This window comes from Mytilus galloprovincialis, chromosome 1, assembly GCF_965363235.1.
Source record: "Mytilus galloprovincialis chromosome 1, xbMytGall1.hap1.1, whole genome shotgun sequence".
Classification (NCBI taxonomy): domain Eukaryota; kingdom Metazoa; phylum Mollusca; class Bivalvia; order Mytilida; family Mytilidae; genus Mytilus; species Mytilus galloprovincialis.
Window position 1 is genome coordinate 95,959,611 of NC_134838.1, and position 18,555 is coordinate 95,978,165.

General features: G+C 33.1%; 1 protein-coding gene across 1 annotated transcript in view; it reads right to left on the minus strand.

Moving 5' to 3' along the window:
* Positions 1-18,555, minus strand: part of LOC143062915 (uncharacterized) — a 56,572-nt gene that overhangs the window by 16,254 nt on the left and 21,763 nt on the right. The window contains exons 6-27 of the mRNA XM_076234782.1: positions 17,779-17,913; positions 16,501-17,441; positions 15,042-16,074; positions 14,381-14,619; positions 14,087-14,270; positions 13,743-13,840; positions 13,170-13,230; positions 12,734-12,918; positions 10,348-10,567; positions 9,731-9,858; positions 8,764-8,974; positions 7,531-7,620; positions 6,580-6,734; positions 6,209-6,364; positions 5,561-5,766; positions 4,718-4,906; positions 4,199-4,388; positions 3,595-3,757; positions 2,577-2,851; positions 2,002-2,134; positions 1,434-1,577; positions 74-784 (exon numbers count right to left, since the gene is read on the minus strand). Coding sequence (XP_076090897.1) covers positions 74-784; positions 1,434-1,577; positions 2,002-2,134; positions 2,577-2,851; positions 3,595-3,757; positions 4,199-4,388; positions 4,718-4,906; positions 5,561-5,766; positions 6,209-6,364; positions 6,580-6,734; positions 7,531-7,620; positions 8,764-8,974; positions 9,731-9,858; positions 10,348-10,567; positions 12,734-12,918; positions 13,170-13,230; positions 13,743-13,840; positions 14,087-14,270; positions 14,381-14,619; positions 15,042-16,074; positions 16,501-17,441; positions 17,779-17,913 — 5,847 coding nt within the window. The remainder of the gene's footprint in view (positions 1-73; positions 785-1,433; positions 1,578-2,001; positions 2,135-2,576; positions 2,852-3,594; positions 3,758-4,198; positions 4,389-4,717; positions 4,907-5,560; positions 5,767-6,208; positions 6,365-6,579; positions 6,735-7,530; positions 7,621-8,763; positions 8,975-9,730; positions 9,859-10,347; positions 10,568-12,733; positions 12,919-13,169; positions 13,231-13,742; positions 13,841-14,086; positions 14,271-14,380; positions 14,620-15,041; positions 16,075-16,500; positions 17,442-17,778; positions 17,914-18,555) is intronic.

The window sequence follows — 18,555 nt, forward strand, 5'->3', positions numbered from 1 at the left end:
AATATGAATCATAAAAAAGCATTATTTTATCTCTATTTTGTCTTCAAAACTAATCCTGTAGATATAAACCAACCATGTCCCCTGCCTCCACTTCCTCCATGGCCAGCTCCTGAAGCACCAACAGTACCAGTATAACCCAGTCCCGGATTGATCACACCATGTAGTCCTTCTCTGATATTTCCATCTGCATCAGCCCCTTCTCCATCAGCCAGTTCATATCCAAATCCATCTGCTGATAATGTTCCCCCAGCATCAATGGTGATATTTTCTGAGAGAAAATACATGTGTGTTCCCTTCACTAAACCACCTCCATCAATATTCAGTGCTATAGTTCTAAATGTTATTCCAGGTTCCTTCACAGGGTCACTAATCATATGAAGATATCCCCCATTTTTGACATGCACAAACTGGAAGTCATAATTGCTTGCTTCTTGGTCTTTAGTCCTGCCTTCTATATTTAGCCACAATTTTCCATCATGGTATAATGTTAGATTGTCTATATTTGCCAATGTCCCGTTTAAGAAGATATCCACTCCATGTATGAATGTGTCTGGTGCCAAACCAAGGTAACCACCATCATACACATGGACACTGAATGGAAGATCTATTTTCTGTCTCTCCAGATCCATTACTTGTCCTTTTCCTACATGTATGGCCCCAGATCTATCTCCGATCATGTTCTCAAAATAAATTGTAGCATCACTTTCTACTGGATCTGTTAGGACTGCTAGCTGAGCCTTTCCGTAAATTTGCAGCTCATTGAAAAAATAACTGGAATCTGTTCCTAAAATCAAAATATCAAAAAGTTTTATAATAAACCATTATGCTCTGTCACTTTTAATACAGTAAAAATTATTAATATTTAGTGCTGCAGTTGTAAATCTTATTCCTGGCTCTGTCACAGAGTCACTTATCATATGAAGATATATACCAGATAGTTTATCAAAATGAAATGAGGTCAGAATTTTAACTTTGTCCATATTTTGTCATCAAAGATGTAGAACATCAAACACATCTATTACATATCTATTCAGTTCACTTTTTTTTAAATTGTTATTGTAAAATTAAAATAATTGCATAAGTCTTTTTAAATTTTATTTGCAGATTTGAGTGATTATTTTACCTAGCTAGAGATCTAACCTTATCTTCTGCACTATTGATGAGCATTTTATCTTTGAAACTTAGTAGGTTTTATGAATCTTAAGAGCTTAGGAAAATGCATTGTCATATTTCAATAAAACATATTGTAGGGAGCAGTCAAATGCACACAACATTGGATGAAAGATAAACTACATACAATAAAATCATGTCACTTACAACTGCAAAACTGTTTATGCTACATCAATTCTGATTAAATAAAACCTTTTATTTAATCAATATTCAAAATAATATTTTAACTTAGATGTAAAAGAAGATTAAGTGAGAATTAGTACCTGCAAGTGTATGTCTACCATGTTCAGGAAGGAACCATGCTCTGAGCTGATCACTCTCCAGGTTGGAATAGTCCTCAATAACATTACTATCTCCATCAGGGCCTCTGTTTAGATTGTTCAATAACAGTGTACTATGGCTGTAACCTATCAAATAATATAGAAATCTTAGCTTTTTGTTACCAGACATTATTGAATTGATACCATGATGGTAGCTTCACAGTGCTGCAATTAATAACAACATTTAGTGAAACAAACACCTATGTTCTGTAACTTTTATGTTTTTGTTTGTTTAGTTTTTAGTTCCATTTATTTGTGTTCTTGGCTTTTCCAAACACTTGCCACACAAGTGTTACTTCAATTACAAGAAGAACTACAAGTACAACTACAAGAACTACTACTATAGTTAGAAACAAGTTAATTTTCTTGTTGGAAGCATTAAAAATTGTTAGTAAAACTGTAAATAAAAAACATTACAAGTATTTTCTTATTTTCTGTGACCTAGATGTCTTAAAATAAACCATACCAGTGTGGTAGAAGAAGGATGTTCCAGGGCTACCATTATTCTCACCGAGACCACCATAGGTATCAAATGACCCAACATAGGTTTTGTTATCTGCGAAGTCCATTGAGATCCTGCCTCCAGACCCAGCACCACCCAAACCTTCTCCATCTCCTCCAATAGCCTGGAACTTTCCATAACCCTGCAATAAATTCTCTACATCAATACTAATCCTTACAGTACTTTGAATTCAATTATTTTTGAGGGGTACCAATTATCATGGATTGAGGATAACTTGCATCTTCATGGATATTTGATTTCATAGTTTTACAATTCTCTGCATACAAAGGCTACGAAAAAATTGTAATTATATTTGTTAAACGTTTGAGTTTATGATTCACATGTATCCAAACAATCCTTCAAATAGAAATATACAATAAATAATAATGAATCCACAGTATACATGTTTTACCCTTGAACTTCCATTACTCTACCATAAATTTTCCACATTAATATTAATCTTTCCTCAATAGCACTGAACTTTCTACAACTGTAAAACAAAATTTCACAGAAGCCTGTTTAAATTTGATACTCTAATATGCATCCGTAATTACATAAAAATAACAGTTAACAAATGGTCATACCTTAATAAGATTGACATCCATGTTGATAGAGCCACCACTTCCACCACCAGAATTGTATCCCTGTCCATTTTCACCATTAACACTGATCTCCCCATCATTCTGTAGGATACCAGACACTTGAAGGAATATCAATCCCCCTCCTCTGCCTCCAGACGCTGTTAGATTGTCATTGCCTCCTTTACAACCTCTGTCTACCGCATCAAATACCTGTCCATAAGGGGCACCTGTTTTTGTCTGTCCAGAGCCACGTCCACCTCTACCTCCATGTCCAGCACCTTTTATGTCAAATTACATGATTTCAAATCAATATAAATAAGGCAATTTGGTATGATTGACAATGAATTTATACATTCATCCCATTTGTTAGCTTAGCAATTATATAATACATTGAACAAATTGATGAAATTGTTTAGAATTGCATCATTTTACCATTGACCAGAACTTTTTATTTCGTGAGTTGAAATAATAATTATTTTTTTTACATTTAAACAGTGAAGCTAGAGTATGATTTTTTGTACAGTTAATCAAAATGAGAATGTAAATGGGGGATGTGTCAAAAAAACTATTAAAGAGCAGATTTCTTACATAAAAGAAAATGTTTCAATTTTGTAAGCATTTTTTTTTATGGAAAGTAAACTCAAAAGTTAATCAATATATCTGAATTCTTCAGTGAATGAATTAATACTGTTAAAGGGTAACTGTATAGATTATGGTGAATTTTGCCTTTAGAATCATATCAAATTGCTCATTCTTGAGTGCAAATTCATTGGTATTTTACTGGACAAAGTTGATGTTAACATATGAGTTGTGTCATAAAATTAAAACAGTATTGCAGTAGTTCAATATGGTCCTGAACATGCATGAAATATTTGCCACTTGGCGTTAAGCAACCAACAATCAATCAATCAATCAGTAGTTCAATACCAGATATATTGCATGCTATCTTTTGGTTAAATTCTACTGAAAATACAACATTGCTGTACAATAAATGATTTTACCTTCATCTTCATCTACCTACCTGAAGCTCCACTACTAGAACCAAAGCCATCTCCTATTGAACAAGTTATATCATGTTTGTCGCCATTTATCTGTCCAAGATCATCTACAATCAGATTCTCTGCAGTGAGGTATACATGGACAGCATGAATATGTCCTCCTCCCTGGACCCATAATGTACCGGCCTAAAATTCAGAAAAAATCATTTTATCTTATAATCAGTGCACTAGTGGTTTTTTTTTAATAATTCAGTATTACCATCTTTTGAAATCTCTATTCTTGTTTTATTTTTCCCCTGTTATGCCTAAAATCTTTGTGCCTTAACATTTTAATGATTATTTAGAGCAATATTCACTAAATTTTATTGAAAAGTTTTGCAATATTTTTTTGTGAAAACTGTTTGATGTGTGAAAGTCAGTGCCTCTAATTACAATACCAACTCCTTCCTGTTAGCTAGGCAAGGTCAGCTAGGCAAATTATATTTGAAATTTTCCCTCATTTATGACAGTAATCTTTAATTTGAAGTTTTGGTTACTGAACTGCAATAGTTGGGTTGTTGTCTATGACAGTTAGAACATCTGAAAAAGTAACCTACTTCTGTCCCGTCAGGTTAAGTCATGACTTACTGTTATTGTCAGGTTGCTGCTCATATTGGTCAGATCATCTGTAACAGTAACTTCCCCTCCAGCTTTGACAGTCAGTTTATTGAAGTCATATATCCCTTTTCCTCCTGTGGTAGATATGGTATCTCCTGTGGCACCTAACTTCAGTATACATCCATCACCCACAGTCATGTCCACAACTCCTAGTCGTCCCCTAGTAATAACATACAAAGCATTACATACAAAAACCAGAATAGGCTTACATCAAGATGGGTTTGACTATTCATTGGTGTCTTTTTGATAATATTGCTCCTCAAATATCCAAGTATTCATATGTTTTTTACTTTTGAAATTATGGATTTAAGCATTTTGATGAAGGTAAACCCACAAAAGGACTTCATACTTGTCAATTCATAAGTTTTATTTTCATCCATTCTTTTAATCTATAATATTTTCAAAAAATGCAAATGGTGAACAATTTATAAAGAGTTCTGTAAAACCCTGTAATTTGCCTGCAAGAGCAAAATCAATTACTATACCTACCAAACAACGAAGCTGACATTATAGCAATCAAAAGCTGTTGGTAACATCAATAATCCTCCCTCGTAAATGTAGACATTCATAATAAAATCAAGGTCATCTGGATGTTGAACAACTATAGTCTGTCCATCACCTACATGGAGAACACCAGTGTGGTCACCTTCAAACTTCAATGATTCCAGCTGGAATGGACTGTTGATAAAAAAAGATAAAAAAAAATTAAATACGTTAAAAAGAATAACACGAATTACAAAAATATTGGACAGTACAAAAGACAAGATCAACCATCAATACCCTTCTCCGAAAGAAGAGGTACAAACAATGACAAAATACGAAGAATAGCCCATGGTCCAGATAACTTGTTTTGGTACAGGTACAAAATTTGGTTGGATTCAACCGCTTCTACATGAGCACATTTTCAGAACAAAATATGAGGACATAAAACAATTTGGCTGTACACATATGTAGCCATGTACATTCAAAATGGAAACATGGAATCTGATGCTCCTTATACGGAATGCCCCTCTCTCCATAAAAGATATATCTTATTCAAACTTTTCCTCCAGAACATGCAAGATATATTTACCACTGGATATTATGTAAACAACAATAGTTCATATCATTTCTGAACACACTTATAACAACTTTAAATCAATTTGACTGAAATTATTTTTATTTCTCAGTAAATAGAAATCTTCATTATTTGGTTTAACAAATAACAGTAGGGATACACTCAATAAAGGAGAAAAAAATTAAATCCTACCTCCTACCTGTACCACTTAAAGACCTCAATATAAGTCCCTTTTTGTACTTTACAAATGTTATCAGAAACATAAAAATACTTACTCCTTTAAGTCAGGATGTAGAGCCAGATGAGCCTTCCCTAGGATTCTAATACTTTCAAAAGCTCCAGTATCACTGTCAGATATCCATGTACGACCAGGATCAGCAGCATAACCTGCAGTTGTGTAGGCAGATATCTGAGATGATATCACATCCTGCTCGTTGTTGTCAATTATCAATGTTTTGTTGGTTATATCAGTTATTGTGTCCTGGATAATAAATTAATTGAAGATTACTTTATCAGATGTAAAGTTGTAATTCATAAACATACGTTAAATCTAAAAAGAGCTGAAAATTTAAACTCAGTAGCTCAAATCAATATTAAGTGCTGTTATATCATATTAAGTTAAAATAACTGTACTATAGGTTTATTGAAAATTGTGATTCCAATTTTCGTGGTTTTCATGGGTATAGGTAAACAATGATTTTTTTTAAGTATAAGGAAGTATAAATTCACTATTGGTTTGTATAAAATTTAAAAAAACAATTTACCCAATTATGATTTTCCCCCAATCCATCAAAAATAAATGAATCCACAGTATATATAGCAATTTTTAAATACTTTATTTATTCAATTTTGGTTTTCATCATCGACAAATTACCTGATCTAAAAGGAAACTATTCAAAAATCAGTATCTTATTATATTTTACCTGTAAGAAAACTGTTCCAGCTCCCCCAGGACTTGAACCAGTAATACCACCATAGGCTGTCCATTTTCCTTGCCAGAAATCTGTATTTTTGTAGTAAACCATGATCCTGCCACCACCGCCACCACCAAAACTGGATACTCCATTACCTCCATTCACCTGTATATGGAAAACAAGAAGATGGTTGATCAATTCATGACACAAAAATGCTTCCATGCAAATTTCTCATTTCTTTTCATAGCATTGCATAACAGAAATTGGATTGCGCTTGTATTCAACACTATGAACAAAGTGCAGTAATCAACAAGGAACTAAAATACGCAGTCATCTGTTTGTTCACTGCCACTAAATACAAGTTATCTTGATTGACTCACCTGCATGGTACCTTGACCTTCAATACTATGGGTATTAATGTAAATACATCCACCACTTCCACCACCAACAGAGGAGGATCCATCTAAACCATCAGCTTTTACTAATCCTTCTATTATCACAGTCTTGGTAGCATTTAACAATATCATTCCTCCACCTTAAAGCAAATATTTATTTTAAATAAAACAAGTTCCTGTGACCTTAATCACTTAATTTTTAAATTTTCTACAGTGACTGAATGCGTTTAGACATCATCAAAGAAAATCGTGCATTTAATGTTTTGAAGTTTGATTGATTCGGACCATTATCTGATATTTAAGAAAAATATTAAACTTTTAGGATTTTTTAAAAAATTTTATCAAAAAAATATTCATAACAAGAATGTGTCCCAAGTACACTTGCACTATCATTTTCTTTGTTCAGTGGACCGTGAAATAGGGATAAAAACTCTAATTTGGCATTAAAATTAGAAAGATCATATCATAGGGAACATGTGTACTAAGTTTCAAGTTGATTGGACTTCAACTTCATCAAAAACTACCTTGACCAAAAACTTTAACCTGAAACGGGACGAATGAACGGATGGACGAACAGACGAACGAACAGACGGACATACGAATGGACGAACGAAGGGACCCACAGACCAGAAAACATAATGCCCCTCTAGTACTATCGTAGGTGGGGCATAAAAATCTTTTTCATTTTATTCATTGTAAATAGAAACCTAAATTTTATAATTACAGCTATGTAGAAGCTCATCTGCATTTTTTATCTTCACATAAGATTTGACAGTGGATTTGATAGTAAAAAAAATGGTCAATGAAGTTCCAAACTCATAGTCCTGATGTCAAATTATAAAAAAACATTTTGTCCCATACATCCTGTTCTATAATTATCATCTATACAAGCAAGAGACCCACATTAGCAAAATATATATAAATCATGAAGCAAACCTGTTCCATATGATGTGGTTGCACTAGATCCTCCACTGCCAAACCGACAAGGTCCATAGATAGATCCATACTCTTTACCAGGTAAATAGCCTTAAACAAAAATTTTATGGAAATATTCTTTATAAAGCACAAAAATGTCAGTATTCTCCTCAGAAACTAACAAAACCTTTAAATAGACTTATTAAAAGGGGATATAGTTACGATACTGTGGTCAGGTCATTAAAGATTGCATATTTTGGCTTTAACATTGATTCACTGATAGGGTCTTTGCATCGGAACTAAACACATTTATTTCTAAAAAAACAGTTGTTGGCATGACACGGGTTATGTTCTTCTCATATATTTTATGATAGTATGATACTAAACCCCTAACGGGAGGGATTGTACCTGATATTCATATGATGAAGACATAATCTTTCAATCAGTTTAATTGAGGTCTGGAGCTGGCATGTCAGTTAACTGCTAGTAGTCTGTTGTTATTTATGTATTATTGTCATTTTATTTATTTTCTTTTGTTACATCTTTTGACATCAGACTCAGACTTCTCTTGAACTGAATTTTAATGTGCGTATTGTTATTCTTTTACTTTTCTACATTGGCTAGAGGTATAGGGGGAGGGTTGAGATCTCATAAACATGTTTAACCCCGCCGCAATTTTGCGCCTGTCCCAAGTCAGGAGCCTCTGGCCTTTGTTAGTCTTGTATGATTTTAAATTTTAGTTTCTTGTGTATAATTCGGAGTTTAGTATGACGTCCATTTTCACTGTACTATTATGCATATTTTAGGGGCCAGCTGAAGGACACCTACGGGTGCGGGAATTCTCGCTACATTGAAGACCCATTGGTTGCCTTCGGCTGTTGTTTGCTCTATGGTCGGGTGGTTGTCGCTTTGACATATTCACCATTTCCTTTCTCTATTTTATTAAACAAAAACATATGATTTAATATATGTCCCATTGACAAATCCATTTCCCTTATTTGGTAAATAATTTTAAATAAAGAATAAATTGATATGGTCCACAGGCTGATCAACATACATTTCACAGAGTAATTTTTTCCAAACATAATTATCCTAAAACATTTTATATCCTAAAACATTTTATATTGATATATCATAGCCTTTTTTCAAACTAACTGAAAATATACTTTTCCTTTCATTTGAAAGTATAACAAAGTAAAGTCATGACCTCTGTTATGTGGCATCCAATACTCTTTTAGTTTCTACTTCACTTACTTGTAGTGGCATATGCTCCTCCTCTACCTCCATAACCACCTCCTCCATTACTGGAGCCTACTCCATCCCCATCAGTCAGTCCCTGACCAGAAGCACTCAATATACCACTGTTGTCTATCTTTACAATGTCTGTCTCTAATTGCAGGTTTCTGACCAGGAACTGTCCTTCACCTTGTACATTAACTATAGCTGTATGACCATCTCTTTTTACCTGTTCAAAATCAATTTGTTAAAAATAAACAATAAAACATGCTCACCAACATAGAAGTCCATATCCTCATTTCAATATAATTTGAGGAACTCCTTTTATTTAAATTATTTTAGTCTTGACTTAATACAGATGCTTTACCTATTACCTTAAATTTCATCCATTCATCATAATGGTTACTATAAATTCAGAAATTATTGTGAGGTTTTTATTATTGTGAAAAATGCAACAAAGTTGTAATCGCGATAATTTAAACTCGCATTTTGAAATATTTTATATTAATTTAACAGGGTTTTTCTCAAAATCGTAAAAATTAAAATCGCATTTAAGTCTTAACTGACAAAATCGCAATAATAAATGCACGCAATAATTTCTGAACTTACAGTATGGCTACCAAATCCTGATGACTTCCAATGAGACAAGTATCCACTAGAGCCCAAATGAGGAAAATATAGTATGTTTCAAATGTTACAAAGACAAACTAGTTCTGAGCAATTGTATCTCCCTTAAAATGATAAAATGGAATGACAGTTGTCTCAAAATGAAGAATGTGACACATTAATATCTTTATATAAACTAATTCTATATTCCGATAAGTGTAACAAAAATAACAGCATAAGAAAATGTGAACGCTAGCAATGATCATTTAATTTAGTCATAATCCTTAAAAGGTCAAAGTTTCAATGAAATATTAAACAAACTTTGTCGGTTATTCTTATATACACAGAGAATCTAAGATCTGTAAATAAACAAACTTACCTCTACCTGTACCAAATCATTTTCATCACCATATGCAGTCTGAAGATCTAAAGTTCCACCATTCTGTACAGTAATGTTAGAAAACTTCAACTGTCTAGGTGATGAGAGTTCAAAGATCAGGGTAGCTCCTAAACAAAGATTCAATTACATTTAACAGCAAGTAATATCTAATGTATATGAAAGCTGATGAGAAAAGTCAAAAGCAAATTTGACAAAAATAAAATTATCGGTATGCCTATTTTGCTTATATGAAAACTGAAAAGTTTCAACTTCTTAATTTATAAACTAACTTGCTTACACATCAGATGCCAAATTAAAAATAAACCAATAATGTCATAAATGTTATTCATAGAGGAAATAATCTGTTAGAAATGGAAGGCCTGCAGAATGACGGATTTTAATACAGAATTTTCTTTATAGGTCACTTTATCATCTAAATTTATCAAAATGGCTTCCTAAGGCAATGGGGTTAAGGTGACATGGGCTATTGCTTGCAATAGAAATTCTAGTCTTTTACAGATTTGCGTAAACTTCAATTAGATTTCTATTTATATAATCATTTTCATACTTTGTGTTTACATATGTTTATGTATATATATGTATAAATGTTAAAATACCTGAAGCTACCAGTAAGTCAGCAAGATCTCCTTGAACAGTGCCCCATATTTTGACTGTATTACTGTTTAGGAAACCAGAGGTACATGCAGTTGAACTTATTCCCTTGTCTCTTTCATCAAGTGATTCCCTGAACTCCACGGTGGCATCTGGTAAAATCCATGTTGCTCCTTCATAAATGTAGGGGTGATATGTCACATTCGCTCTGCCATATTCATTTACCTAAAGGAAATATTTAATATAAAAAAAACTATATAGAAATTATTGTGCTTCAAAATCAATGTAAAGGGTTAAACATAAAAGTTTTTAAAACAGAAACAAAGGATTACAACTAAAAAAATGACAAATCTTGTAACATTCTTTTAAGAGTCACATAAACGGGGAAATATTTCAACAGTGATTTGTATACTGTGGATTGATTTATTTTCGTGGGTATCAATTTTCGTGGATTCAGGAAAAGTTGCACTTTCTTGGGTGTTTCATTTAGATTTTGTGTTTTTGCCAAACTTTGCATACAAAGCCTACATCAAATTGGTAATTCGTTGAATATGTAAATTCATTGTTCACCAATACTCACTAATCCACAATAATTGGTATCCAACAAATAATAATGAATTCACAATATATATGTTGTGTACAAGTTATCATTTTGTACAAATTATAATTTGTACAAAAATATTGTACAAATTATAATTTGTATTTTGACTTTGTACAAATTGTAATTTGTACAAAAAGTGCTTGTACAAATTACAATTTGTACAAATACGGGCAAAAAATCACTTATAACTTGTACAATAATTTATCATATGGATTTTTGAGAAAAAAGCATTGATACACATTATTGAATTGCTGTTAAATGACCTCACAGTACATCTAAGTTACAAAATTCAAAAGTAGTTCTTTATCATTCGTTTAAGCAGGTGATGTAGTGATTTAAGGAATCGGGTATTGCACAACATTTTTTGACTCTCAAATCGATGACGACCTGTTTTACAGGCAAATTTTAACTCCTTCACATAGCTAGCGCTGAAGCTCATGAACCGATTCTGTGAATAAAAATGTGTATTTCACTGCCTCAGTTAGGCGTTTAGACAAATAAATATACCAGAAAGAAAGCGAGATTAAACCCACGATTTGGTTAGGAATATGACATTGCTAAAGTCAGGAATATGTCAGTTGTTTTTCTGTCGTTTTTTATCAATGTTTTTTTTTCAACAAGGATCTTTGTTTTATAAATATCTATGACTGTGCATAAAACTTAACGGAAACCAGTTGAGGCAATACAAACTTTAAAAACAAAATACAGCTCATGCAGAACAGACAGACGGACTTTTATTTTTATAAGAAAACAGGTTGGTGTAGTATTATAAAATCATCAGACCTAATGGCATTGAACCATCTATCTTTTCACAAACAAAATTGAAGTGGAATAAGTCATGTAAATCCAATCTTTTGATGTACCAATTACAAATATAAATCATCACTTGTTTAAAGAAATCTTTGATTGTTTGCTTGGACTTTTTGAAATGACGAATAAGTGGCAACAAATCTTTCGAGATCCTTTTCACGATCTTTCACGATCCATAATATCAAATTTTACAAATATACTCGTTTTTGCCAAGTTTCTGAATTAAAAAAAAACGTCCAAACAGCGACAAGAACTAATTATGCAGTACTATTGAATGATACTTTTTGTCTAAAGGAAAAGTGGTTTATGTATTAAAAATTTGAAAAAATCGTATTTGTTTACTTTTTTCTCTCAAAAATTTCGAAAATCAATCTGCCTTTTGTAGTTGTATGAAAACAGTGTATTTTGTTAATAAGGTTTAATGTGTGGTCAGTAAATAACAATTCTATCCTGTGAATCAATGCATTTTTCACCAAAATTCATGTTTAAAACTGTTGTACAAGTTATAAGTGAATTTTGGTCAAATTTTGTACAAATTGTAATTTGTACAGGCACTTTTTGTACAAATTATAATTTGTACAAAGACAAAATACAAATTATAATTTGTACAAAATGATAACTTGTATACAACATATACATTAATGCATTTAAGGAAACGTACTATTCTGTTGATTCATTTAATTTCCTTGCTTATTGATTTTTATGGATTAAAAAAAGTAAGTTTTAAATTCATGTATACTTGATTATCAGGTATTGAATGATTCTGCATGCAAGACTTTTTGAAAATTGTTATTGTTATACAAATTCCTCAACTCCCTCAGGTTAAAAATGAAGTAGAATTTTATTATTTTGCTGTCCTATAAACAAATAATTCATATTATAACTTTACAATATACAAAGCTATGAAGTTGGTAAAAAACAGGATAACACTTTAGAGTTATCTCCTATTCCTTGCCAATTAAAATGTTAGTAAAAAATACCTCTATGAGTTCTAGTGTGTGATGAGGAGCGATGTGATAATGTCCAGTATCATCACCAACAACTTTGATGGATTTCACATGTGTGTTTGTACCATTCATAGTTAAATGAGCTCCACCATAGATCTCAATTATTGTGAAGTCATATACAAAACCATCTGTTGTTGGTAGTAGAAAGGCAATGGCACCTGCAAAAAAAAAAATATGTTAAATATTAAGAAATGATGTCCATTCATCTAATATTCAACTCACACCTGTAGACCAATTTCAATTTTTTAATAGGCATTCATTTTCAATGACATATAAAGGAAAATGGTTGAAAAATCTCAGCTCCTCAGATCAATTTTGACAATGTTCTCGAGATGGCCATTTATTTTTATTCTCTACAAACAACTTTTCTCTTTAAACTTGATGAATTTGTAATAGGTGAAAGTTATACCTGTGGCAATATAATTATTGAAGTCGTCAATGTCAGCTGATATTCCTGATGGTTCTGTTACCTGTAAATAGTAAAAAATATTGTTTATGTATGTATCAAAAAAGTCATTTATACTTACTATCGTTTTATCTATTCAATGAAATAGCAATATTGATACATTCTGTAATTTTAACAGTATAGCATGAGGGGTGGAAGGGAAATTTGCAGGAATTCAGGAGTGAGCTGTTTAATTCACGGGATTTCAGGAATAGCCAATAATATTGTCAGGAATTCTGAAATTCAGGATTGAAGTATAATGTGATAAGGGAAAAAGACACATTATTTGGGAAGTGGATCAAAGGCACAGTAAGCAAACACTACAAACTGAGCAAAAGCAATACTCTTCTGGGCTCAGATGATAGAGCTGGTGGCCTACTGTTCAAGAGTGTTATACTGTATAAAGCTGGGTTTAAATCTAGGACCTAGTCAACAAAATTTTTACTATTTTTTTTCAAATGCAAAACATTTTTTGAACAAATAAAATTTATATTATGAACAGTATTAAAAAAATGCTTCTTATCTCTAATTACTTACAGTAGGACTTTGACATTTGTTGTCCACACGAAGACCACGGCTGTGGTCGCCATGGAAATACATTATACCAGGTCCTCCAGACTCTCGACCAGATCCACCTAAAATTATTTATTTAAATTGAATTTGTAAATTTAAACAACCAAGCCCAAATATGCAGTAACTTAATTTTTTTGGTTAATGGCTTACTATTCTTTATTATACACTTTGTTTCCCTATTTTATGATAGTTGTAAAAAAAAAGGTGGTCTTTCAAAACTGACACATGAATAAACAGAATATACAATGTTTCTTGCTTGCCAATGCAATGAATACCAAAATGGAAAGTCTATTGATATTTAAAAGTACCATTTGCAGTGACATGTCCACTTTCATAAAATCCAGATTTAAAGAAAACATTAACTCTTCCTCCTGCTCCACCCCCTCCATTGCTTGTTCCACTTCCACCTTTACTGTACATGTAGCCTGTCATGTCAAGGTCATCACAATTGACATAGATGGAGCCACCACTTCCTCCTGCTGCATGATAGCCCTAAAATCAAATTATTGACGTGAGTTTCCAAATGAAAAAACAATTTGTACACTTTTTTCAATAAAAAAACTAGACAGTGAAAAGTTACATTATATTAAAATAAATCTTACCACCGAGTTATCGCCATTTGCATAAACATTTCCAGACAATGTAAAGTTGACAGTTTCTACATGGAGTCGTCCTCCACCACGCCCACCACGATAACTACTGGAGCTACCTCCACCACTGCCCCAGGTCCCTACTGTGTATATACTGCCATATGGCATAACAGCTGATGCTGAATTTCCCTTCCCTCCACGACCACCATGACTTCCACCACTGGCACCACTGCTGTGAGATACACCAGCACCTGTAAGAATAGAAAAACAAAATAATGTACTGACATCATAGATGGTAAAAAAATTGTCAATACTCAATCACTGGCAAAAACATGAAAGGACTTGACCCTAACTGTTACTTTGCTTTGAATTTGGAGAAGTTGTATTTTTACCATGCTGGTGTTCAAGGCAACTTTCGAGCATGATTTTAGTACTCAGACTCGAAAATCAACCAATCAAATTGCTGGATTTGATGTTTCGAGCAACATTTTTGTGCTCCGAGCACTGAGCAAAGTTTTATGCCTTCAAGGCCAGAGCACCATTAAAAGATGAATGGTTATTTCTTGCAATATTCACTGGTTATCTATTTTGTTGTTTATATTTCAGTTTGCACTAAAACAAAATCATTAAATGCATTTTGAAGATATCAGAAAATGTAACATTGATTTCTTACCAGGCCCTTTATCTGTTAGGTAACCACCTCCATTAACATCAACCTTTCCTGACACTGACATGTCACCCGTCTCAATATACAGAGAACCAGATTGCAGGGTACCAGAAACAGTGACAGATGTTTCCATGTTGATGTTTGTGTTTTCATTTCCCTCATCTGTATTCTCTGGCCATCTTCTATAATCGATATCAATCAGTCCAGAATTGTCCATTACCTCTCCTATAATATCAACAGGAGTTGTAATGTTCACGTCACCTGAGCTAGTTACTACTAAATTCTTGACCTGTACTGTTGATTCTGGTCGAGCTGTCAAGGTCCCACCGATTTCCAGGTGGTCAAGAACAAAATGTGTGTTACCTGCTTGAAAGTTGCTCGATTCATCAGTTACCCATCGAACACCATAAATAGATGAGTTGGAGGTGAAAGGTCCAATCGGATGAGAGGCTTGGGAATCAAAGGTCACATGACCTGCCCATCCAATGAATATATTCAATGGATTATCTGGGGTGAAAGCTCGAATGGCTATTGGTTTGTATGATGTAAATGTACCATTTATATCTGCTGTGTCAATGTAGAAAGGATCAGCTGTTTCAAACTCTAATGTTGATGAACCATTATGTAGATACACGTAATTCCAGCCTTCGTTTTCTGTGTTATTATAATGATTAATCATGTTCCCAGCTTTAAACTGACCACTGATGTAGGCATAATGTAATGGAATTTCAGACACCCCAGTCCATGTCTTTGATGACTGGGCATTGTAATCTAGGGTAAGTGATCCACTCTCACCAATGGTCAACTTTTCCATTTTCTCAATGTCCTCTCCTCTGAATATAACTGGATTAAATATATCCATTTGACCAAAGACTTCAAGTTCATGAATATGCATGTTGGCCTGAGCTGTAAGTAGGAAAGTCCCCTCATTGCCAACTGATACAAGTCTGTTACCAGGGTCACTGCTGAGTAATCCTGCCTCCAAATACCCATTAATAATCAAGTATTGTGCCCTGATGCTACTGTATGTTTTATTCACCTGAAAAACAAATAACAAATTTAGTAAAAACAATCATAATCATCATTTCAAGCTTTTCAAAAATAAATAAAGTAATTTAATTTAGGGACAAAACAAAATAATCTATTTGAAAAAAAAATCACTCAAATAATATAAATTTTATTAATACTCAAAATTTGATAATTTCTTATTAACAAAATTGTTGCATTTCTTTTACCGGCATCTAGAGAACTAGTTTAATCATCAAGGAGTACTTGATTGTCTAAAAGTATATTGCTGTCTATGAATTTATAAAGGTATAATTCTGGTATTATTATACATTAATATTCATTACATGGTCATTGGTGGGAGTGCAGGCTAGGACTATTCAATTCTTTGACTGTACATGTAGTGATAAAAACATTATTTTTTTTAGTTTATCACTGATATATGTATGTTGAAACTCACCTCAACACCATCAATTTGCATTGGTTCTGACTGAGTGTTGAAGTACAACTTTCCACCTGCATCCAAATAAAATGTAGCAATTCTCTCATCAGTTGCATTGAGTGATTTGAATTCAACAAGATTTTTGATCTTTGTAGTCCCTGAAGCCCAAAATGAGTTGGTCAAGATTGGTCCATTGGCAGTAAATTCAAAATCTGCTGATTCTCCAATTTTAAGAGTTATAGCACCTTCTCCCCAACTGATGTTTCCTGGTTTAAACTCTCCGTTTATCACAACTTCATTACATTCTATTGTTATACTGGCTTCCCCAGGCCATATCAGCTTCCCTCCACCATCAACAGAAAACTTCTCACATGGATTGACAATAGAAATGGCTTTCTCTAAATAGACCTCTCCCTGATTATCAAAAGTATAACCTAGATTCATATTTGTGTCTACTGGATCCATTCTTACAACTCCCTTCTCGCCCACAAGGAACCCTTCAATACTTGTTATGTTAATGACCCCAGATACAAAGTCTCCAAAGATACTGAATTTGGTAGTATTAAGTGGAAAGATATAATCACCAACAACATGCATGGCTGCATCTTCTCCAATTTTTAATAATTGTGTATTAATTTCTTGAACTTCAATTGTTAGATTTCCATTGATAATTATTTCCTCTTTTATGCCATAGGAAATGTTTCCTAACACATACAGCCATTTTTCTATATACAGAGTGTTTCCCTCGTCAGTGACAAACGTGGCATTAGGTTGGATAAAGGCATTGGTCATCAAGGTATTCTCCAATTGTAAGGTATAGTTTGACAGTAAATACAACACAGAGTTGTCGTCTGCTTCACATTGGGATACAACAACATCGTTTGACAAAACAAGATGGCTCCCATATGACAGAATGATCTTGTCAAAGGTATTGGTTTCAAACATCCAAGCAGCACCACCTACAAATAAATGATAAATATAAGTTTAGGCATTATAACTTGTCTAGATAAATATTGTTTTTACTTAAAGGATATTTTCTAAAAGTTTAAGACTGGTGTCATGTACCATTATATTAATGAGCCTAACTGAGCCTCAATTAATTTTGAGATATTATGTTGCAATGCATTCTAAAAGGTGACAATTTGTTACTTTAGAGCTAAAGTACAATATGTATGTGTTACATCTACAATACACAAAGCTACGTGTAGATTAAAAAAAATCATTGGTACATTTCTAATAGCATCAATGCCATTTGACATAATCAAGGGGAGATAATCATTATTTTTTCCAACAGACCTGAAGTTTCCACATCAAATTCATTACAAAGATCATTTTTGGCAATCTTGGGATCTTTTCCTCTGTTGTCTATTTCCAATACTCCATTGTCTCCATCTTGGGCTAAGTAGATAGTTCCAGGTCCACCTGATCCAGCTAAAATATAAAATATCACAGCTACAATTGTGAAGGTGTAGATACTTGAGAGAATATTCAGGCTAACTTTACTTTTTATGGGACCAAGTATTAGCAAAGGGCAATTGTATAATAATAATAAGTCAAAAGCTATCTAGACTTAATTGTTAAAGGTGCAAAAATGATGCCAATTTATATATACTGTTCCAGGTCGATTTGCCTTAATTCCTCTTCATCCATGTTCAACTTGATTTATTTACATAAAAGATCATATACATGTAAGGCCACCAATGGGTCTTCAATGTAGCGAGAATTCCCGCACCCGTAGGTGTCCTTCAGCTGGCCCCTAAAATATGTATACTAGTACAGTGATAATGGACGTCATACTAAACTCCGAATTATACACAAGAAACTAAAATTAAAAATCATACAAGACTAACAAAGGCCACAGGCGCAAAATTGTTTATGAGATCTCAACCCTCCCCCTATACCTCTAGCCAATGAAGAAAAGTAAACGCATAACAATATGCACATTAAAATTCAGTTCAAGAGAAGTCTGAGTCCAATGTCAAAAGATGTAACAAAAGAAAATAAATAAAATGACAAAAATACATAAATAACAACAGAATACTAGCAGTTAACTGACATTTAATTTATTTTCTC